Source organism: Anser anser, assembly GCF_964211835.1.
Source record: "Anser anser genome assembly, chromosome: 6".
NCBI classification, from domain to species: Eukaryota; Metazoa; Chordata; class Aves; order Anseriformes; family Anatidae; genus Anser; species Anser anser.
The window spans coordinates 16,236,320-16,260,619 of NC_139726.1; the positions used below are offsets into that span (position 1 = coordinate 16,236,320).

At 40.5% G+C, this 24,300-nt stretch overlaps 1 protein-coding gene across 29 annotated transcripts in view; it reads left to right on the plus strand.

Annotated features, from left to right (window-relative positions):
* The window catches only part of KALRN (kalirin RhoGEF kinase), a 502,153-nt gene that overhangs the window by 278,722 nt on the left and 199,131 nt on the right, over window positions 1–24,300 (plus strand). For all 29 annotated transcript variants that reach the window (XR_014586048.1, XR_014586049.1, XR_014586050.1 and 26 more), the window contains one exon: window positions 14,438–14,629. Coding sequence is in view for 24 of the 29 variants with exons in the window: in XM_083841888.1 (XP_083698014.1) it covers window positions 14,438–14,629 (192 nt within the window). In the remaining 5 variants the exon portion in view is untranslated. The remainder of the gene's footprint in view (window positions 1–14,437; window positions 14,630–24,300) is intronic.

Sequence of the window (24,300 nt, forward strand, 5' to 3'; positions counted from 1 at the left end):
TGATCATTCTCCCATGTGCTCTTCTTATCGGGTTATCAAGCCATGCCTATTGACTCAGGAAGATTAATTGCAGCAATGTCCGAATCTCATTTGTAATGATGGTGGACTAGTACTCTTCAGTTAAATTTCTTGTAGCTATTGATAGCAGGGGGAATTCAAGGGGAAGAAGGTGACACTATGAATCCATCTGAGATTTTACTTGCTGCTGCCTCCAGGCCAGCCAGTGGTGCCTTTGGGAGAACGGCACAGCATTAACACAGCAGATGTGGCTAGTCACAAATATACTGCTTTGCAAGTATTTGGTAATTTTACTTAGGTTAAGCCAATATCAAAGAGGTTTATATTCAGTAATAAAGCAAAATAGTTTTCGAGGGCAAGTTTTAGGTATTTATTATCATTGTGCAAATATTCTGGGAATAGACTAACTGGGTCTGATGGATCACTCTGCTGCACAAGATTTAGAACAATGTCACATTTCCAGTTTCGGAGAAACTGTCTATAATGAACATGTGCTAAAGAGTGGAGAATCCTGTTCAATGGCTGATCTATCCTGTGGGAAAGCTGCTCTGCAGTCTGGTTTCTCTTCTCTTTTCCTATTGCAGGTCCAGATGAGGGATGTCCTCTTATTTCTCACGTCAGGCACTTGGGTTGTGTGAGAACAACACTTGCAGTATGTGACCATTGCAAATGTTTTATGTCAGTATTCTACCAGAATTTTATTGCATATAAACCTATTTTTTTAATTTGTTGCCCTGCAATAGGGTTCAGATCTCAGCTTCTCCTGTGTAGGAATAGGGGGATATCAGTGGATTTATAGAGGTCTTTTAGAATAACATGCGTGTGAACAGGGACAAAATCCTAATGTGTGTATAAATAACTTGTTGATTCAGTGCGTGTAATAGAGCCGTTAATATTGCCCTCCATAGCTGCTGTCTGTGAGGTCTGGCTTTGTATAACCAAGCCTCAAGAAAGCGCTGGTTTGTGTCACTATGGAAATGGCATATGGTTTGAAGCATTTAGGCATCTTTGTTTAGTGTCTGCTTCAGAGCACAACCACATGCAAAAACACAGGTTCCTCTCCTGCCTCAGCCTTTGCAGAGGGAGGGAGGGAGGGAAACTCTTAAGACTGACATGAGAAAAGCAAGCTGAATTGGACTTGTCATGTCACTGCATTTGAAATGAAGCTTGTTTGGGAGGAAGGAATTGCAGAATTTGTGAAAAGCCAGGAAGGGAGACGGGAGGTGTTTCTGACCTGTCAGTGAGCTGTGCACGTGTTTGTCTGGCATGGTTGCCTATATTAGCATGCAGCTAATACAATAGAAGCCAGCATGTGCTGCAAAACAATGACAGTGTGCGTGCCCTATTAGCAAGCAACCCTCATTAGCAGAGCGCTTTGTTTGATGCATAAGGCTTGTTTTTTCCACGCAGCGTAGGTAACTCCTCGTGACATTAGTGAGATGCGGAGCTAGGCAGCGAAGGGAGAACAGAGCCTGCTTCTGCCTCCCCCTGTGTGATATTAGTCCTCACTGCAAAAGTGCACAGCATAAAAGGGTGGTCGTGACTCATTCCCATCAGGGAATTAGCAGCGCAGCCTTTGTGTTAAATGTGTCAACTCAAGAGCTGAGGTGAATGCGCTGGATGCGGGGTGAAATGAAGGATGGTAGGGCATGGAGGTTGCTGCGTGTGCTAGTTTTTGGCACCTGGCTCCTGGTTGTCTTACCTGTGGCCAGGATCTGTATTGACAACCAGAATTTGGATTTGGCAATGCCCACACATCAAAGTGGGGTGCAGGAAGGATTTGCAGTGCTCCCTGGTTTGACTTGGAAATAGATGCTGTTGGAGGGGAGAGAAGTCTTATATGATTTCAGCATCACTTTCTGTTGGCTCTGGGGTGTATTTTAGGCTCCAAATAGACGTAACCAAATCCTTTTTAAAATCAGGGGTAGGTGTTTGCTCCCACCATACAAGTGGCACAAAGAAATACCGCCCAGCCAGGAACGCATTCACGCCATTGCTGCCTCCTGACATGGGGTGGCAAGCTGTCCCTCCCAGTGCCAGGCCCTTTCCGAAAGGATTCGAGGTTTTGTCCCTGCAGGGTTTACACCGAAGGGTGGTCTCGCTTCCCGCTGCACCGCTGTGCCCCGAAAGCCAAGTGGGAGAGGAGGCAGCCCCGCAGCACAGCCAGGGCTGCAGCCACGTCAGCTGCTGGAATATCAGCCAACTCACCAGAGTGTGCGCTCTGCTCTGGGACTGGTAATTGGGTCACTGGGTCGTTTAACCATTGTAAAATTAGTTTTTTTTTATAGCGGCATGTGAATGTGGGACAAGGAAGAAAGATGGCACAGCACAGAGCAGAATCGGATTTGTGAGCTAGGACGGAGACACAAAAATAAGGAGATTATATGGGGATGGGAATGGCAAAGGGAGTGTGAATTGCTGCTTGGCCCCGCTGGGTATGCCTCCAGGAGCAGGAGCCCAAATCTTGCTCCTTAGGGTCTGGCACGAAGCTGGGGCTCCAGGAGAGCAGGCAAAGAGAGATCAAAGACAGCTCAAGGAGAATTTCTCTGATCTTTGATTTTGTCCTGTCTTGTCATGTCCTGTCTTACCATTTTGGGGCCTGGTTGGGATTTTTAGAGGAAGGGGGGTTGGACGGGGAGAAGGAATGGTTTGGCAACATTAAGTAAAGAATACACTAGAAAGCTCAGGATTTGGACAATTTATTATTATAAAAAAATAAAATAAATTGGCAGAAGTTGACTATAGAGGCAGTATCTCATATGGCTGCAGTATTCTTGGGGATCTACTACATGCCAAAAATCAATACATTTTTATAGCACAGTTCTGTACCAGATCTCTCATTGTAAGTCATTATTAGAATATGTTTAGCTCAAATCATGTGTGGCCTTCTAATAAGAATCAGAAATTAAAAATGTTATATTTCTAAATCTTTGTTGGTGATTGTAGGTAACCTGAATTGAATTTCGTACAGCAGAACACATTGCTAAAATGTACCCCATATGAATGCTTTCTGACCAACATGAAAAATGTTGGTCCCTGTCTGAAACTTTTCTAAAGTATATGAATGTTGGGTGTTTAAAAAAAAATAAAAACTTTATTTCTTCCAGGATAGTGAAAACTCCTTTTCTTTTCCACATTACCAATATGCAGTACATCTCACTAGCTGTTAGAGAAGATCTTAATCCTTGTAAGTTGTAGGGGAGACAAAGCCCTTAGTCCATTTTTGCTTTCACAACACCTCTGAAGAACTAATTTGATGGGTAAGCTGTACGGACATTTCACGTCACTGAAATAACAGCGGTGAAAAATGAGTTTATAAATCTAATAAGATTCAGAGAATGGTTTCTACTCATTTGAAACAAATTCCTATGTGTAAACCATGATGGAGAGCTGAATTAATGCTGACAGTGAAGAGATTCTGAATCCCTTTGGATCTCACTGACCTGCTCCTAAGGACGCTGAGCTGGAACAAGGAGGTGAAGTCAAAAGTTACTTCAGGTTGTAATTGAAGCTGGTGAGGCTGCCTTATTCTTGTAGATAGAGACTAGAGAAACTTGCCATCAAATTATCTGAGGGCCAGAGAGCAGGGGGATGGGGACTGAGGTTATCTGAGAGATGGGCAGGTGGTGTGTTACCAGTCCTGCTCAAAGGGTGTGTTGAGAAACCTTCCCCTGCTGCCAAATGGAAATGTCCAAATTGTCAGCAAAACAGAGGTGTTGACATTTTGTTCTCATCATGTTTTGTCTCTGGCAGGCAGCGTACCCAAGTGTGAGGTTTTCTATGGATGGAAATGCCAATTTTTAAGTGCATCTTTGCTACAAGTCAGATTTGCCTGGGCGAAGAGAAGGGACCCAGGAGAGTAACAAAGGACTCCCTGCTTCCCTCTGGGTCTAGGGGGAATGTAGACAGTGCTAGCATGTCACAGCAGCTCAGCTGCACCAGGAGACGCGGTGCCCTTGCCGAGAAAATCTCCCACACCACTCCCACCTGGGTGTGTGCATGGGAGCTGATGCAGTGTAGCATGTCAGGGAGGCAATCTGTGTTACAAGGGAGCAGCAGCAAAAATTTCATTAAATCTCTTCATCCCTCCGGAGGCAGCAGAGGTGCATTGACCCTGCTGAAAGGCTGTGGCACATCTTTCGGCACGTTTTTTTCTGTCCGTGTTGTTCACAAATATCCATTTGCTTGTCAGAGGTGGCCTTTAACTTATGGAAAAATAGAGTTGGCTGCGAATCTTGAGGTCCTGTGATGAATTCTTGTTAGACCTGCCTTTTTGCAGAAGCTTACGCTGCATGCATAAAAAATATAATTGTTACCTGACGTGTATACAATACTGTGTTGCAGTTAAGCCTGCCTGGTCTCTGTATTTGTCTATATAGGATTTTGTAAGCTGGAAGCTTTGGAGAATTCAAGAAAAAGTTGTGCTGAATTTTCTTGTGTTAAACATTATCTCATTCTATAAACAGTCCCACCTCGCTCAAGATGTGCTGCAGGAAAGATGTATAACCTATCTCTACAATGATGGAAAGAGAGGCACAGCTGAGACAGTGGCGGTGGCTGTGGGGAAAGAAATGCTTTGCTGTCTTATTTAAAACAGGTTTCATAAAAACCAAGACACGAGAAACAAAGCCAGGCAGTTTGCAGAATTCATGTCATAGCTTTATTTCCGCCTCTGTTTTCATGGCAGTAGCACTGCCAGTTGGTTTTGGTACTGACTTTTCCCAGTGCTGCTGACAGTCTAAAGCCTTTTAATACTGTCATCACTGTTTCTTTGAAACCTCCAAATTGTGAGCATGATATTAAACCCAGAATGCCTGAAGTTATTTCAATTGAGAAGGCGGGCAGGACTTGATAAAACTGTCATGATTGCACTCATTTCTGCAGGGCTCAGAAAAGACACAAGCTGAGCCTTTGGGACAGAAAACAATACCGTGGCCTCCCAGATTGCTGCTCACCTCTGAGCTGCCACACAGCTGTCTTCCTCCACTCTCCTTCCCTTTTCCTTCCTATCATACAGAAGTTGGGGGGCTTTGCTAAGGACTGTCTGGGCTTGTTGATAATATTTATCATATGAGAAGCTTTCAGAACGCTCCGGTTTGCTCCTGACAGTTTGCCTTATTGTGCTCCCTTGTCATTTCTGCAAAACAAAATGCTTTCCTCACCTCTGTTGAGCTTGCTTCAAAGGCTCAGTTATGCAGTCACTTCAGCAGCTCTCATTCATACAGTCCGCTAATCACTTGATTAACAAGTCATTTTGTAGTAATAATATTTCCTGGTACCCTCACCATTCTGCATAAAGCTAACCAATATCAGATGTTAATTTTTGGCTGTAAGGCCAGTTTGGTTTCACGTCTGACCCCAGAACATTGTTCTGCTGTCCTTGCTTTCGCTTCCGTGGTTCCATACTTCCATGTGTCTGTTACTGTGCAAAGATGTTCTCAAAGGGAAGGTATCAAGCTTTTTCAGGCTAGGATAAAACTTGGCCAATAATTGTGCATTTCAGATATCTTCCACAATTCTTGTACATACCTCAGTCCATAAAATATTGAAACAGCAACGGGAGTATTTCATCATCTCATTTTAATGTGCTGTTTAAATATGCTTTTCCTAGAACAGCAATAGGTTAACAGAAAAAGAGAAAAGTATTCCTAAGGGTATTAATTGATCTTTACCTGGCTCTCTATTGTATTTCATATTCCTTCCCCTATAAGCACAAAATGAGCCTACATAGTAAGTAGGCAATCTTTCTGTTTAAGGTGCTGTAGGGTGCCGAAGTGAGGTATAACTGCTGGCTTTGAAGGGCTATGAGACCTCCTCAGTTAAAACTGTTAAGTTTTTTCAATACAGTCTCTGAAAATTGTTTCCTCAGAAATTTCTTTGGTTTGTAAACACAGCTGTTTGTGCATTAGACCCAGTGTATGAGCCTTCCTGGGGCAACACTGCTTTCTCAGCTGGCAACCTCTCTAGGTCCCAGGAAAGATACCAAAAGCTGGCTTTGTGGGATTAAAATTCCATTCTTGAGCCAAAGGGGTGTTCTTCCAGCTCCTGTGTGTGCAGTCTTGCAAATCAGAACTTCTTGAATCACATCTCACAAAGTGTAAAGTAGTATGTATTCCTCGTGCTTCAAACTGCAACTTCTTTAAAGATGTGTATCAGACTCCTGTGTAATCCTGCAATGATACACACTCCTTACCACATGAAGTGTGCAGATTGCTTCTCTGGAAAGAGTAGGTTTATTTACATGTCTCATATTAGATGTGCTTAGATGTTTATTTAATAGAGGAACTTACACATGTAAACTCATTAAAATAAAATGAAGAGGAAAGAGGAGGTTTGGCAGGCTGCGGGTGAAACCTTTGCTGAGTGTAGCCTTTCCAGCTAAAGAAAGAATGAAATCCCATCTTCCCCCTTGGAGCAGAAATTAAAATGAATCTTGCAATATTTAAAAAAATCCCAGCAGAGGTTTGAAAAGTCTAGATCTCAGCCAAAAATGCTTTTGAGCATTTGGGTATCGGAGAAGAAAATAGCTTTGGAAGCATTCCATTTAAAGGCCTTGCATGGATGGTATTTTTCAGTAGTGACGGTAAAATTCAGTGATGGTTAAGCTGACCTAAGAAGTACTGGGTTAATAGTTTGTGATTTGTGTGTATGTGGTATTTGGGCATATCTACATCTTCGCATACTTATTAATATTGGATATGATGTGTGATATTAGATGGTATTTAAAACATTAGTTCACTATGTGTATCAGTTGCATTTCATTGACTAATAGTTGTGATCACAGCAAAGTTAATTAGTGTGATTGTGGCAATAGAGTATTTTTCTATACTGTGACTGCACTCCTGATTAAGATGAATAGTTGATGTGATTAAAATATAACATAAGTGACATTGTTTTAATCTAAAGTAAGCCCTCAGTATGAAATAGGACAAAGAATTCTTTTAGTTGATATATTTCCAGCTGTTAATTCTAATCTGACTTATTTGTTTAAAGGACTAAGGTAACTTTTAAACCATTTACCTGGGTTTGAGCATTCGGTGTAATGTGTCAGTGTCATTCTTTTGAATTCAAATAACAAATTCATCTCACTTTGTATGTGAATCCTGAGGGAAAAGCATAAATAAAAAAATAACAAACAATACATGGAAAAATATGTGGTTCTTGATGATGGTTAGTGAGGATGCTGTGTGATATCTACCTTGTCAGTTCTTGGGAACAGTTTCTTTCTCATTCATACTGAAAAATCCACTTAAATAATCTACTGAAATTATAATACTACTGGAGGATTAAAGTAGTAATTAACATCAGTGTGGTATTATACATGGCCTCCTAACCATCTGAAATGGGAGCAAAATTTTCATTCCTGAAGTTTGTGGATGTTCCTGAACTGAGTTAAGTTTCAAATTCTGGTGAGGACAGTAACAATACGGGCGCTCAGCCAGAAAATGTCTGAAATAAAAATCATTTAAAACAGTATGAATTAGCCACAGTCCCTCAACAGGACGTGAGAGGCAGGACATTGCAACCCCATGTATCTATCAGCTGCAAAGATAACTTTTCAAGGAGCTGGAAGAGGTTTTCTATGCAGTGCTTGCATGCTGAAATGACTTTCTAGGCACTCTGGTTCCTTAAGTACGTTCGCAAATAGGATGCAGTCCTGAGAACAGTAGTAATTTTACTGAAATTATCAAGAGGTTGATACTTGGACACAAACTTGTACATGGTTGCACTCATAAGCTTACCTGAGACACTCATTTGGTAAACTACTTAAACAGATACGATTATTATTCACTCATTTAAGGGCAGGCATGGTCTTAAGTGTTCATCAAAAGAAATTATAACAGGCTCTAGGATCTGAAGAGTTCAGACTTCAGGAAGGACTGAGTAAAGAGAACTGGTGCAGAATTATGACAAGAAAAGCCTTAGATGAATTGTCAGATTTAAGGAAAGATCAGTCTGCTAAAGATTATAATGGAAACTTCATTAATCTGGATGTTTTTAAGAAAGGTCTACAGTATCCATTCTAGTGTACAGTAGGGAGTGATCCTGTATTGATAGAGCAAGTGGCTACACGAGCTCAGAGAGACTTTCTGCCTTTAAGTTCTGTAGCTGTAGTTCCTGGTAAGTCTGTTTTGAATTAGAGCAATAGAACACAAGTAAGAACATAGGTCTTGATTTGATTATGTGAAATTGAAACTGAATAAAATCACATTTTATATTAGATCATCATATACACTTAGCCTTTGCCCTTAAGGGAGGAGGAATTTTGACAAAGATGGATGCTTCTCTAAACCCCAGATTTATTTATCAAAGGAATCCTTCATCGTGGTCACTCATTTTACCTTTAGAATATCAAATTACTAAAGATATAATGCTTCAACAAAAGCCTGTCTGTGACATCATTTAACCTAAACAGAAAAACGGAGCTACTTTTAACAAAGTGGCTTGAGCAAAGTATCTGATAGCAGTAACTGAACTTGGTAATTAAGGATAACAATAGATTATAAGGATTGAGAAGAAATGCAGAATCAGCTCCATAATCATTTTGTGAACGTGAATCATGCTGTAGTTTCTGTGAGGAGGAGGGCTTTCTGCTCTCCTATATGCACCAAACAGAGGTACGTGGCCTCTGGAGCTCTGCTTGCAGCACTTCACCATTTTTTGTCTCCTTCTCCATCTTGAGTTAATGACTCGGAAGCTGACCCAGTTCTTACTGGAGTTAGTAGCATCCTTTTTGCTGTTTTCAGTGAGAGATGGATCAGGCTTTGATGTTTGCCTCAACATCCCATCCTCACTGCAGGAGTAGTAATACTGGAATTTCATCTTTGGTGTTGAAGAGGCAAGTTAAAACTCACGGAGAAGATATCACATCAGAGAAAATCTAATAATTTTGCTAAACTTCAGCTTGCAAGCATAAAATGGGATTCCCATCACTTGTCTTTAGTCAAGATCAAGTGTAAGCTAGTCATCTAAGTTCTCTCTCTTGTCAGTATTTACTGGCATCTGGAGGTGGCATCTTTTCTGTATTATTTATGTGGTAAAGCCCAGGTGACAAAACTCTGAAAGAATATGAGGAACCTTTGCCTGGAACTGCCTTCCACAGCCCCAGAACTTGATTAATATGGAATAAGGCAGACCAGTGCCGCCTCATTCCCCTTCAGCGTATCTAAACATGTTTTTACGAAGTGAGGTGTCTGAGGTATGTAGTTTGCGTTTGACACAATGATGTATCTGATCACCTGCCCCATTTTCCTGCCTCATGCTTCTGATGCATGCAACTAAATGTCTCTGGCTGATCAGCATAGTTCACGTCACCCTGGAGATCTTGGAGACAGGTACCATGAAAATTTATCAGATATAATAAACAGCTGTAAAATACTGTGAAAGGGGAGATTATTTGGAGGGGGGGACAACCCCAACTTTGAGCCATAAATTCTTCCCTGGACAACTATTAGACACAGCCATTTTCAATGTAATCTGCATAGAAACATGCAGCAATAAACTCGTTACAAATCTAATTGCTAGAACTGGAGGGAAAACATTACATGGAATCATTTTGTGAAAATGCACTTGGGTCAAAAGCAAAATGCTGCACTAATTTGATGTCTTTCAAATGTTTTCAAAATAATTTGTCTCTAAGTGACTAAACTATTAGACTTTAGGTTGCAATAGATATCATAAACAAGAAAGGCAAAATATTTCTGTTCTGATGCCTCTAACTTTTACATTGGGACAAGAACTGATGCATTATTCAGGTGTTGTTTTTGTTTTTCTTTTGTTGTTGTTACTTGTTTGTTTTTAGAAAAAATATGCCAAAATCTTTCAAAGCAGAATTGTTGGTACTAAGCATTGTAATGCAATTTTCTCTGTCGGTAGCAGGTGAGGCCAGCGCTGGCTGCATGCAGCCAGTACTCTCCGATGTTGAGAATCAGTGCAATTCCTACTCTGGGTTAAATAGATTTGGAGAGAAAGATTGACAAAATACATCTATGATACAAAGATTATGGACACAGTAATGTTGGTTTCAACTTTAAGGAAATCTCTTAGGCAGTTAGCTGAAGGAGCTGTGTTTGGATAGTACACTTCTGATGCTGCTACAGCTTCACATGTTAACCTGGAGTTGTGGTGGAATCTCAGATGAGATCTGCTCAGAGACAGAAATTGATCATGGCATTTTGGCATTTGTTGGTATGAAGTAAAAAGGAAAGTGTAGCAAGTATAACAGGGAAATTTCACATCAGCTTTTCTCATAAGTAGTCTTTTTTTTTTTTTTTAACCTTGCTACAGAATGTCAAACTCTTAAAAATTAAGAACCAGAATTATGAGAATCTTATTAGCAAATATTGCCATGTGTTCAGACTGCAAGCACCTCTCATTTTGAATTGTGGTAGGGATTATTGTATGGGTTTTGCTAATCTGTTTCTTTTCCATAATTGTGTTTCTTTTTTTATTTGCAACAAACAAAAGACAGATGAAAAAACAAATTCCAAAATCATATACTACAGCTGTTTCTATTCTGAAGCCTGAAGCATGCATTTTCTATTTTTTTTGTGTAATTGCAGATTTCACAAGTTGAGTAGGTGATCATGGAAAGATTAGTATAGAAAGATACTAAGAGATTTGAGATAGAAATTGTTTTTGCTCTTGAAATGGTTCAGAAGTACATAATGCCAGTTAGTAGATCACTGAGACAGAAATTCAAGGATTTTGAGTTTTCTCAGGGGTTAAAGCAACTTCAGAGAAAAGTAGCATGCACCACTAAACTTTCAGAGAGTATATCATGTTACAGCTCCAAGATTTTTTTCTGTGTAATTAGTGCTATTATTGTTTAACCAGGAACTAGTTTCCACAAGTCCTTGTGCAGAAAAGAGATTCTGCATAGGTTCTCCCCTCCGGAGGGGACACATTTTTGGTGTCTTCTTGCTCAGGATGCCATAGAAAATATTCTGTGGGGCTGGGGCTTGCAGAAAAGGGGATGGCTATGAATATCCTTCTAGCAGCATTTTTTTTTTCCAGTGGTTGCATTAGATCATAGTGTCTTCCAAGGTTTTGTATCTTGGTGCCACTGTGGAGATGTACCTAGATCTGGTGCTCCAGGTACATCCTTCCAGGTCTTGGAAGGGCTGGGAATCTGAAGCACTCTTGTGGCAGGGGGACAAGAAGGTAATTGTAAAGGAAGACCTATTTATTATATGCTTTTCTTCATCGTGAGACTTAATTCTTTCTTGGATTCCCCGTGCCCTGATCTAGTATGTGTTATGTCACACCAAAAAAAAGTACAAAGTGCTTCAAACAGATGAAAAAAGGACCTGTGCTCTGAAGAGCTTGCTAGCAAGAGAGGGAGCTCGGGATGAAAATGTCAAAGTGTGAAGCAGGCAAGCAGTGGAGCATTATGGTACCAACCAGGTTGAAGCTCTCAGGTTGAAGATAGCTTTAATACGGCACTTGCAGAGAAATAGGTGTACATGAAAATATTTGATATGCATAACAACTCGATATGATTTATTTGCACTTGAAACAAATGAGCAGAACAAACAAAAATAGAGCAGGCTCTCACTAAAGAGCTAACCTCTAGCTTATTTGGCATATGCTGTATTTGTATCTCATCTGACAGTAGATGACAATCCTTTCACAAATACATCAGGCTCTGGAGTTCAAGGCAAGTGTGGTTAACTCCCAGCTGTGGTTGCTTATCTGAAGTGTATCTAAACCTCTTGAATCTGCATCACTGAGCTGGAAATCTCTCAGCACCAAGCCTTCCTTCTGGAATGGCAGGGATGAAGACATTAGTGTTTTTCCTATTATAAACTGCACCTGTTTTTAAAACCCAGATAATTAGCTGGGAGCTCAGTAGGAACAGATAAAAAGCAGGGAGACAAAGATTTCACCAAGCTCAAAATGTGCTGTGTTCAGGCTTGTTGTCCACAGTAAGTGTTCACAGCTATAGCAGTCTTGGCTAAATTTAGGTATGAATACCTTGCAGATGCAAACTTGTGTCGTATGTTGACAGTGCCTGGCAGAGCCCTGGGCAGACACAATATACATCTCCATCCACACCCAGCCAGCTTCCTTGTAGAAAATTCCCTTTGCCTTTGGAGAATGTTGTGTAATCCAAAGGGACTACTGCAGGACCACTGCATACTTTAGTGTCTGTACGCCATGGCCAGAGCCTCTTTTGAGGCCAATCTTCATTCTTTTTCTTCCTCAAAGCCTAGGGCTCTGCCCACACCCTTTTCGCCATCCAGGCCACTACTTGTAACTGATCATCACATCAGTGAACTCACCTCGCTCCGACTCACATCTTGGGATCAGTAAACTCACAATGGTTTTCAGCTGAGTTGGACACAAGTGTATAGGTGCTAGGATAAAAGTACGAGAGTTGTATTCATACTGTGTTTCAACAAGGTGTTTGTCTCTCAAAATTGTTCTATAATCAGAGTGTGAATGTGTTTAAAAGAGTACTAAATATTACACAAAAGCAAGGGACAGTATTATCCCTAGGGAGCTGCACTGGTGTTTGTGCTGTTGTAGTGGTAATGTGTGAAAAAAGCCAAGAGTAGAGTAGACTTTGAAAAACAGTGCTAGCTTTGGCATGTGCTCCAAATACTGTTGGAAGAGGATTATTCAGAAAGGATGCTGTTAAGTGAAACTGGACCCTAACTCAGATCATATTAAATGGAAAATTTTTTACAAATTCTCAGCTAAAGAGGTTTCCAAAAAATGGTTATTAAAACATAAAGTTTTGCCACTGTTAACAACCTAGCCATTACAGCAGTGACCTGAAAGTGAGGGAATAAAAATTTACTGTTGGTAACAAAACTGTCTAGAATGTGTTCTTCACAGTCCAAAAGGAGAAATGCAAATACTGTGTATTTATAGTCAGCCCTCAGAAACTGGGAAAATGAACAGTGAATGAGCTGTTTTCTTTCTGCTTTTTATAACTGGAAATATTTTTCCCCATTAAACACTTGGAAGCCAGTGTTCCATCTTCGTGTTCAGTATTTTCTTTAGTAACACCTATTGATTGCAGCAAGGTATTATCCCAGTAAGAACAACAGGACTTGATTTATGGCTTATATGTTTGACAGTGTTCCTTTAATGCTCTGAAGTACGTGTGTCCACAGTTTTGAAATGTCTTATAAGTACATGTTTCAAGGTAATGCATTTTTAAATTGAGGAGGATTCTCAGTAGGATTTTGAAAAGGAAAGTGCTACAGTTCTGCTTCTATTGATGGGGAAGTTAAAATTCCCAGTGGGAGCAGTCGTAGGCCAAGGCTGAGCATTTCTGAAGATCCCACCCAGTACTGGAAACTCCCTACGTCAAGCTGATATCTTTGTCTCTCTGTATTAAGTGTTTAACACCACAGAGCTATAGCCCTCAACTTGAGATAAGAAAGCTTTTCTGTGACAGCAAGGGCTGACTATCTTTAACTCCTGGCTATGGAGAAGATGGCCTGCACTCCCATTACCTTTCTGCTGCTATTTATGAGAATCTCAGGTGTATTGGTTCAGTGGTGTTTTCTGCAAACATGAAAGAGGGAGGGAAAGGATGAGCGGGTACTTTGAAAGCTGAGTTAAGTTTGGTGGAGTAGGATTCACCTCTCTTCCTTCAGCTTGGCGTGTTTTGAGTACTTCATGGAGCTTCTGCATTCTTCAGTTCCCTCTGTGAGGTCGGGGTAAGGGGTCTCATATCACAAAAGCCATGGCTATGGGGTAAATCCATTCAGGGCAGTGAAGTGTTCCAATTATTTTGTAATGGATGGCAGGTACATGGCTCGGGCAGTCTGGAAATGCTACCCCTCCATACCAATCTAAGCGTTGCATACTGGCAGCTGCCAGCTAATCAGGTGGACCTACTCCACTTAGAAATACAGTGCAGAACAGCAGACAAGAGGAAAAAATATAGAAGGAACTTCAAGACAGTCTTTCAATTTATCTCACAAAAGCCATTGAAAGGGAAATGTTTCCTGGGGCTGAGGCATCTCTGGATGACTTGGTTTCATGCTATAATGCAATAACCATTGGGAGGCCTTTGCAGTGAGCTTGTAGCCCAGTGTCACATGAAGCACTGTTGGCTTCTGAGGTGGTGAGACCCCTTGCTTCATTACATTATCTCTGAGAAATTCCAGGGGACTTGGAAATAAACAAGTGCACAGTCCTGTTCCTGTGCCTGGCAGGACTGGGCTGGGGTGGTGTGTTTCAAATAAGAAATTGTTTCATGCCTACTCAAGGCTTAGTCTGTGTGGCTTTATACATTCTCTTTCCACAGATGGCAGCGCCTGTAGGAATTATTACTATTGTTTAAAACACTAGTAATCACTTGCTTTCATGCCTTTGAAAGTATAAACAGCCTGTTTCAGGGGTTTACTTGCCACAGTTGTATTACTCATACTCTGTTTCTTGCTTTGTTTGCTGGTAGAATACGTACACCAATGCAGACAAGCTTTTAGAGGCTGCAGAGCAGCTGGCTCAGACTGGGGAATGTGACCCTGAAGAGATCTATAAAGCAGCCCGGCATCTGGAAGTACGGATTCAGGACTTTGTCCGGAGGGTGGAACAGAGGAAACTTCTCTTGGACATGTCAGTCTCCTTCCATACCCACACCAAAGAGGTAAGATGTGCATGAGGGTTTTTTTCTGTGTACTGCACAGTGCTGCAAGAGGCTGATTCTGGGTACAAACTGAAAACCCAGATAACATTGAAAAGGCATCATCGTTGTGCCAGACTGAAATCTAGTTCACTTGATACATAAGAATAGCTGTTGTAAAAAGGAAACAAAATGCGAATGAAACACAGCAAAATAGCACAGTAAAATAAAGGAACGACATAACAAACAGATCAACTGGTGCTTAATTCACAACTAGAATATATGTTGTAAAGCAAGAATTTTCTTGTAAGAACATCAGTTGATATTAACACATCAGATATAAACATGCTTGCAGGATGATACATATCATCAGAGGAATTCTGTTTGAATGTAATGTTAATTAATGTAGCCATTAAGTGTTACTGGAAATCTTACATTTTTTAATGAGGCAGACTTCACTTTTCAAAATTATGGGTAAAGAGCAAACAGCCACATACTGATACAGTGAATCAGTGAGGACCTGAATAAATGCAGTTTAGCATAATTGAAAAATATCCAGAGATAAGGCTGTCTCGACAGAGATACAGTGGACAGGCCATCAAATGGGAGGCCACTGGGGATGTAATTAAAGCATACTTCACATTTTTCTGCAGACCAAAGACCATTCAGTGATGAGTGACTTTTAAAGATAGGCTTTCTGTTGAGAGAGATGGAATTAGTCAGAATGGTTGTTTTCATGCTCTGTAGCATCTGTTTGCAACAGCACGCTTAATCAGAAAGATGTTGTTAGAAACTGAAGCTTTACCTTGTGCTTGTTGATTTACATGTTACAAACAAGTTGTACATAGCACATTTTAATGTGCTGGGGAGCCTCCTTAAATAGAGGATGTATGTACACATTCATATATACGTGTGCCTGGAAGATAGTTGGAGATTCAGCATGTCTTTTATAGCTATTGATACATGAGGGTTTTCCTTTTATGTCCTGCTTCAGAAATACACCAAAAAAAAACCAAAAAAAAAACAACTAGTTACTTTAAGCTTGTGAATAGTGCTATTGTTTCCAGTGTATCTCAAATGCTTGCAGCTATTTTGGTTTGCCACAGGGGAAACTTAATTGGTTATTTCCTCACTCAAATTATTTCATAACAGTTTCTTACTGTGATTAACCTTGCTTCACCTATGCAGGTGGTGACTAGTAATGCCAAGAAGCTATCAGTATAATGTTTTCTATCATCTAAATTTCTTCTGATGATTCCTGGTACTGAGTGGCCTAATTCAGGTTTGGGGACTAAAGCCTCCCTGTGTGAATGGTTTTGGGTTGCAGTGCAGAATGCTCACCTCTAACCTTCTTCAACAAGAAGGGAGCTAGCCAGCTGCACTCACCTGGTTTCAATGAGCCATGTTTTGGGGGTATAAAAATACAGATGTACTAAAATGCCAACCTTTTTTGAAACTATTAAAAAAAGAATCTTTTGTAACAGCATCAGTGTTGTTTCCTAGGTATTGAGAGTGAATCCTAAATCTCAGCCTTATTGCCATTTACCCATGGGACAGGTGGATGCTGTGATGCCCCATAAGTACTTGCGGTCAGTTTTAGGGAAATCCAGAGTGAACAGACTCTTCTGGGTGCCTAAGCTCTCTCACTCCAGAGAGACAGATGAGGGAGCTGTGGCATAAAAGTGGAATATAGCAAAGTCAGGATGGATCCAGAGATCTACATTCATCAGGGCAAATGATAGCTATTAGATTGGGTGCAAAGAGGCTGCAAAAGTTACGGCAGTCTCCTGCAGCACCCTCCTCCCAGTATCTGGAGGATGCACGGTAGCTCTACAAGAAAAGTAAGTTTTCACATCTTCACCCCTGTGTTATCTCCACTCCTGGGGAAGCTGAACTCTCAGGTCTTTCGGCAGGTTCACTGAATTTCTTTGTGTGTCACTACCTGCCTCCTTCAGTGATGCGTTTCTGCATGCATATTTTAAAATGGCATGTTAACCAATGTATTTGTTGTTCTTCAACATGAAAAACAGATAGTGGAATTCGTCAGAAATGAAGAAATACAAACATCCTTCCTTTTCCACCTCGCCTCTGGTAATATTATGTCCTTTCTCTGTTTCATATCTGAGCTCAGCTGATTTCTCCCCAGACTCTGACCAGGAGAGGCACCCAGCCATGGTGAGAACTCCCAGCCTACAGGGTTGGGCTGGACCCGATGCAGGTTCTTGCTCTAGATACTTGTCCAGGCCAGATCTGCACCATCCATGCTAGTTTTCTGAAACTGCTTAAAAATAAATCCACCGTATTAGCTGGCATTTCAGTCCAACAAAGATAACATTATATTCCAATTTTAAAAGTAGGGTTTATCAAGCAAAATTCTGTTTGAGTCAATGGCAGTTTTAGTTGAGCTAAAGAAAGAGTGTGGAGTCAGATTTAAATTCTAGCAGATGGCAAGGCAAAAATCCTTTTGCTACAGCAGTGAAATACAGGAACATCTGAGATCCATTGCTGCTGTTTTACCAGGAGGCATTCCAGCTACAGTGCCAACACATGCCTCCCTGATTAACCTTGCCCTCCTACCTGCAGCGCTGTGCTTGGTACTGTGCTGTACTATGCCCATTTAAACACTTCACCTGGGAGTGTCTTGGGGCAAGGAGAAAGCCATTTGGCTGGCATGTTAGGGTGTTTAATACCTGACATGTTTTGCATTATTCTAGAAGACGTTATTAATTACTTAATACTAACTGTCATTATTCATTTCAGCCTTTGTAATTCTTAAAGAAACCATTTCTTAAACTATTAACAAGTATTTCTCGTGTGTCCTTGGAAATGAATAAACAGTTGGCTTAGTGTTTTCTTGGCAATAATGCAGGAAACTATGGCCTAGATGTATTTTTCATCTAACTTTCCCAAATTCTCATTATTTCTTGATATATTAATCTACTGTGAGACAGAACTGGAGAAAGGGAGAGTTAAGTAGAAAGAATCAGTCTTACTGACATGGTTTTTATGGAAATATCCTAAATATCTTCCTGCAGCAAACACATTGCTTTTGACAATCTTCCTAGAGCAGATGAATTGTGTTTCTGATGCAGTAATTCCCAGACATGGCTGAGTGCACTGACAGTGAACTTCTCGCTGCTTTACCTGTACTCTGCTCACCTCTTCATCTCCATGTGTGACTACTAAGATTTCCAGCATCTGAGAAACTTCCAACAGCTCCCATTTTTAAAAAGACATCTTGTCAAATAAATGTTTCTTTTTAAAATCTTCCTTGCTAGAATTTCTTCAGGACAGTACATAGTACTGAATTAAATTTAAATCTAGATATCCCATGAGCATTGAAAGCTAGGAGCAATTTTTTCTTAATACCACAGCAGACTTGAATCACTGTTCACTTCGTGTCAAATAATCATGAGAGGATTCTTTATACTAAACATTTACCTATACAGCTGAGGGAATATGAAAGATTAACAATTAAACGTAACAATAATTCAGATTTTTTTTAAGCAGCCTTGCTGTAAGAATACATGCAATAGGCTGAAATTATGACTTTATGAAATGGGAAAAACATTTTAGAAGCACAAATTTAGAGCAGTCCCCTAAGTGACTGTTAGGGTCGTAACTCATGAGTGAGGTAGTTGTCTTATTGCCTTTCCTATAAAAGAGATGTTGTGTCTCACTGTCCTACAGTATTCATGATGCTCTCAGTGTTTAATCAATATTTTTCTACTCTTTTAGGCCAAGGCATTCCTGATGGTGTGAGCAGAAACCTGCTACCTTGGGAATCAAATCCAATTATCTGTATGGCAGGATAAAGTTATAAATTATTGTCAGTGGGAGAAATGCATCCAACAGACTTGGACCTGAATCATTTCTCTCAGGATTAAGTGTGATTGAATTCAGGATCTTATTTCAGATCTAAATCAATTAGTGGCAGAATTGCCAGATCTTGCAATTCTATCACAGATCTCATGATAGTTGATGTTCTTTTGTCAGCTCTCAGCTTCTAGGATCAAATAATAATACAAGATTCTTGGCTGCCATTTCATTTTGTTTAAATGAGAATAGTTTTTGAGCCTCCTGGAGAAGATTTCACAGATGTGATAAGATCTCACCCTGCAGACTGAAAAACCTCAGTGCAAATAATCACTTGTCTGAATCTTAACATTTCACATTGGTTTCACAGTTTTATATTTATGGTTCTGAAGTGGACTTTATCATTCCAAGTATAAAAACGTAGACAAAAAAGGGCACTATCAACATTTCTGTATCATTACAAACTTTTAAAATCTTTTTGCATAATTAAATACTGACTTAATATATTGTAGACGTCCTCACTTCCCATACAGATTTTCTGTTTAGCACTCACAGTTTTGTTTTCTCTTGCTTAGAGAAGCAGGACATACTCCTACCAGCAGTTTCTGATTCAGCTTCAGAGTCACAGGTTTAAACAACAGCTTAGAAGGGCCCAGAAATTACTTTGGTCAAGTAAGTGTTGAGGTTAGGCTACGCTTACGTGTGTGTGATACCTGCATGCAAATAAAGTCTTGTCTCCATCTGCAGGATTTTAGATTTTAGGATTTGTGTAGGTGTTTAAGAGAAAGTATACGTGTATTCTGTATGTAGCTGAAGTCAAGGTTTGTTGCATTACTTGTGTTGATTGATCATGAAGTCACTAACTTAAAAAAACAAGGAGGAACTTCTCTGTATTTGGATCCATTTACGGCATATGGGTCTTAACCTGAACTCCAAAACAGTTCTGCAAATGCCTCATAGCTCTTTGGGGTATGAAAAGCATGACTTACCACCTCTAAATTTCCCATTTTTCAGTGGGTTTCAGGTTTCTACCTTTGTGTTGCCCCAAGCCCTGCAAGAGAGCAGTGAAAACCAGGAAGAGTAGAAGAGGCAGGTCCAGGCTTTGTTGGCTCTCGGTGGGTCAGAGCATTACGAGGAGGCACTCAGCACTTGCAGTGCCATGAGGAGCCTGCCAGGCCTACCTGGCCCACAGAAGGGATGATGAGCAAGCTCAGGAAGTATTTAATGTTGAAAAAAAATGAACTGCCAAACTCTTAGCAGGTTCTTACTGAACGTGTGCAAACTGGAATTTGACAGAGATCTTCTGAGTGACCAAATTTGGGCAGATTTTCACAGGGACGACATAATATATGTTCTTTACATCAAGGGTATCCCTGCAAAATTTCAAACCCTTGCTTAAAAGCATGGAGTGTCTGGAGCATCTCATGCAAGCAGAAATAAGACTCCTTTTCTAACACAGGCAGAATAACTCCTTTTACCCCTTCCTATCGTTCTGGACCTTTTACCTCAAAATTCATCAAGTTCAGCCTTAGGCAGATACCTGGTATGGAAAGTTTCACTCGGAACAGCTTGTCTGATAAGGCCATGTGAAACTGAGAACAAAGTCTTAGACCATTAAGTGTCAGGCAGCTTCCTGGAAAGACTTACATTATTTGTGTTCAGCAGGTCACCTTGGTCACCCCACAGACATCAGTGGGGCTACTCAAGTGAGTAGTGAAAGTGGGTTTACCCCGTCGGTTAGGGAGTGTTTTACTGCAGGTACCGCTAACTTAATTTTGCTTGATAACCAAGGGCTGTGAAATTAAATTCTCTCTGCTTCAGTTGAATATCATGATTAGGAAATTATTTTTGTGTAGGTCGCTAATTTTGACAGGGCTTGGCTCTCGTGTTGAGGCAGAGTTTCTGGGAAGCAGGGAGCAGAAAGCTCACTGGCTAGGGGTTGCTGCTATTGACTCAAGTCAGAAGAGTTGACAGAACGAATCAAAGTTAATCATGGAGCAAACATGGCAGTGGCTCAGGGATATATTGTATAATCCTGTCGTTCATTGTAAATTGACCCAGGATTCACAGTTAATGTTACTGAACTTAACAATTGGTTGTTTGACTTTAACGGTTAATATTGACATTTCAGAGCAACCACCCATCAGATTATACAGATTTATGATGAAGGGGATAATCAGTTTAGCAATTCCACTTTCTGGCAACTTCTAGAAGCTCTGAAAAGGTCTCATTCTGGGCACATGGTTCCCACAAAAGCACTTCTTTCCTGAACTGCCATCCTGGTCAGTGCTTTTGTTGCTTTTCTCATATTATGGCCAGATTTAAAAACAGTGAAAGCATGAAACACTAAAGTGACCCAAATTATCTCCCTATGTTTAAAATGTGCTCTGACTGGGCATCTCATATCCCAACATTTTTCACGGTGAGAATGAAGACCACGTGTCTGGTTGAAAAGATTAAAATTTTGTTCCTTCAGTGGGCTAAAATTCCCAGCTGAGATTTCTAAAGCAGCAAACAAAAGCGGACTGTGAAAATACCTGCTCCTCTCACTGCATGGCTGTGAAACATCAAACTTTGAATTTATGCCTCTTACAAGTAAGAGTGTGGTTCTTCTTGGGGGCTGAATCAGTGTAGTTTGATCAGAGGGAATACTGTAAACAGAAAACTCACAAGATAAGGGGAGGGGAAGAAGCAAATGCTTTTACAAGGGATTAAGTAAATACTGATTTAAAAAAAAAAAAAAGTGCTAGGTTTTTAAATGCTCTGATATTCCCATGAGAGGTGGATTTGCTGGCAGACAGCAGGAGATGTGAATGAAGGGAACAGAGCTCTGCGTGTGTTGGTAACATCTATGTATGTGTATGCTGTCCTTTGCCTGGAAGGCAGATGCCTTGGAGAAGACACATATGTTCCTTTACCTGCTAGCTTACCATTATGATTCTGATAATTGGGGCTATAGAGAGGGCTCTGCTAGTAAAACAAGCATTATTTTTGTGTGAGCTGTGTGAAAGTTGACTCTGAGATACCACTAATCAATTACCATGAAGCAAAAAAAAAACATAGGAGCAAATCCCTCTCACATCTCCAGAGCACAGCCTGTGGCTTTGACCCAAAAGCAAGCATTCACCAGTCATTGCTTTGTTGGTGGTTTCTTTGCAGGTTTAAATCTTTTCTGTAATGCTAGCAAAGCTCTGAAGCTGAGGAACAAGGACAGCTGGGGTGGTGCAGTGTGCCCCTCTTCCCTGTCCATTTGTTATCTAGAAGCAAGATTTTTTCGTGAAGGATTAAGAAGCTGGGAGTGGAGAGAGCTGTGATATCCTGGTAGCACATCCAGATCTCAAGCAGATGAGCTTGAAGTGTGGCCAGACCTCTGGTGAATAAGATTCTGCCATCTGTGATCTTCCTTACCAAAAAAAAAAAAAAAAGTTGTGAGACAGAATTAAGTTAATAAAAATTAAATGTCCAACCTGCAGCAGAGCTCAGGCAGATGCATGGAAGATAAGTTCTTTCCATCTTTCTCCCATGTCCTTACCAAAGGATTCCTACAGACTTCCGTTCAATTTGTACATTGACAGCCACATTTTTCAGGCCAATCACTGGTATTTTGACTGATTGCTTCCTATGAATCAAATACTACCAGCTGTAGAGAGTCCTTGCATGTTTTTTGTGTGTTATGGAGATGGGGCTCCAGCCTGTACACCGTGCCCTCCAAGTAACAACGGTTCATGCTGCAACCAGAAGGGTGTTTTATAAGCACCTTTAAATAAGGGGTGCCAGCTCTCTTTAAATACCCTATTATTAGTCTTATAATAAGGAAGGAAGGGCTTATAATGAGGAAGATGGGCTTCTCCTGTTTCCAGTGTGTGGGCTTGCAGCTCTTGCTGTTGTATGCAAAGGCAACAGAGTGTGCAGCCAGTGCCTGTGACAATTTGTGTAGGGAGTACTCTTCATCAAAGCCTTACAGGGGCACTTCTGTAATTCACTCATCACTCAAAAGACATGTTCTGTTGCCTCTTAAGTGTACATGTGCAAGAGAGCCTAAAAACTAGTTTAAAATGGTTAATGTCAGTGTAGTGGTTCTGGTTGATGGATTCCGTAGGACTGTTTGGTTAGAGAAAGGTCACAAGTCTGTTTAATCCTTAGCAAGTCTCAGAATGATTCAAAATTGTCAGAAGTGATTTATTTCTGAGCTTCCTAGATTCCTTTGTGGAGCTCAACGTTGCACAAAGGTCTCAAAGCAGCAGATCAGGGTAAGACTGCAAGTCATACAGCAAATCGCTTGAAAAACCACAGAGGGAAGAGGTAGTGCAACTCCCATTTGAGAAGTAATGAAATGTTTAGAGTCAGGGAACAATTTAGTGGAAAACTTAATGGTACCTGGATTTATTTAAGTGTACTGCTGAATTTGTAGAGCATAGTTTGCAGCTATGGAAAGCTCCTCCTGCACCAAATTGTACTGTATTACACTGGTGTAAATTTGAGTAAATCTTTTGATGTAGGAAGAATTTCTCCAAGCGTATATCAGTATGAGGATGTGCAAAATTTGATTTGCTTAGTACAATTACTGCAGCTAATTACATCCAGATTTGTAATTACAAGTAACATATTAAAATTATACTAGAAGGTGAACATGTTTTTGCAATTCATGATGGTAGCAGAAGCATAGAACACGTACAACTGATTCTTCAGTAATAAGCCAACTCTTCTCCTAGAGCAAATAGGCCCTGAATTACATTTACATGACCTTGGGCTGGGGATCTCACACTCCCTGATGTAAGTGTAGCTACCCAAATCACATTTCCCTTGAGAGGGAATTATTTTGTGCTATATCAGTCTGGTCCATGCAGGACTTGGAAAAAGCATCAGATGTTTAGACATTGCAAATCCTTTTGCCATAGGCAAGGTTACTAATTAAAACGTGTTAGCATACAGAAGCACCAGATGCAACCTAACCAAGGATGAATGTCAAGAAATTGGCAAGGAAAAGGGAAAAAGCAAGAAAGAGGTTAGGAAGAGATCAGATTTTTATTTTTTTTATCACAGAACGTTCCCTTTTTTTCCACTCACCATTTCTTCTCAACCAGTTTGGTAATATCTGACATTACATCTTGCAGCAGGGTGTCTCACCAGCTGCATCTTACCATGGAAGTCGCATATTGTGGCATTTCATCATGTGTAGCGTCTGGTCGTATCCTATCTTGTCACATTTTATTAGGTATGCTGTCATCATGTGACACTTCACTGGTGGCATGCGGTCACATTACAGCTCATCATTACATACATTGTTTGATGTGTTTCCATTGACGTTTCCATCAGACCTTGAATATGCCTTTGTGACTTTAGAAAGTGTTGTTGAAGTATGCTCTTAATTTATAACCATCACTTCCTTCAATTTAAACAGCCCTGGATGCATTCTAAGTGCGAACAAACATTGACTGTTGGAAATTAATTACGCTGAGAAGTTTTATTAACTTTACCATGTTGGTGGAGAGAAATCAAGGCAGAAAAAAAATTATGAAGGCCACACAGTGAAAACAGATTCACAACAGGTACATGAACATATGCACATGCTGAAGTCCTGCCATAAATTAATCTGAACCAATACCTGAAACAGAATCTGTTTCCCAAACCTATCTCCCCTCCTAGGGTTTATGGGACCTCCTTCTGCGTATGGTAAAATAGCTAGATGTTTTACTCCTCAGAATGGGTTTGTATAAGCCTGGCTTAGAAGGAGGGGGAAATAGCATTGATGGACATCTCTCTTTGGAACAAACCTGTTCTATTTTTCTCAGCATGCTCTTGGTTCTCTGCACGCTTCTGTGTGCAATGCAAGTCAGGTGGGAAAAGAGGACCCCCATATTTCACTGAATTCTTCTCAG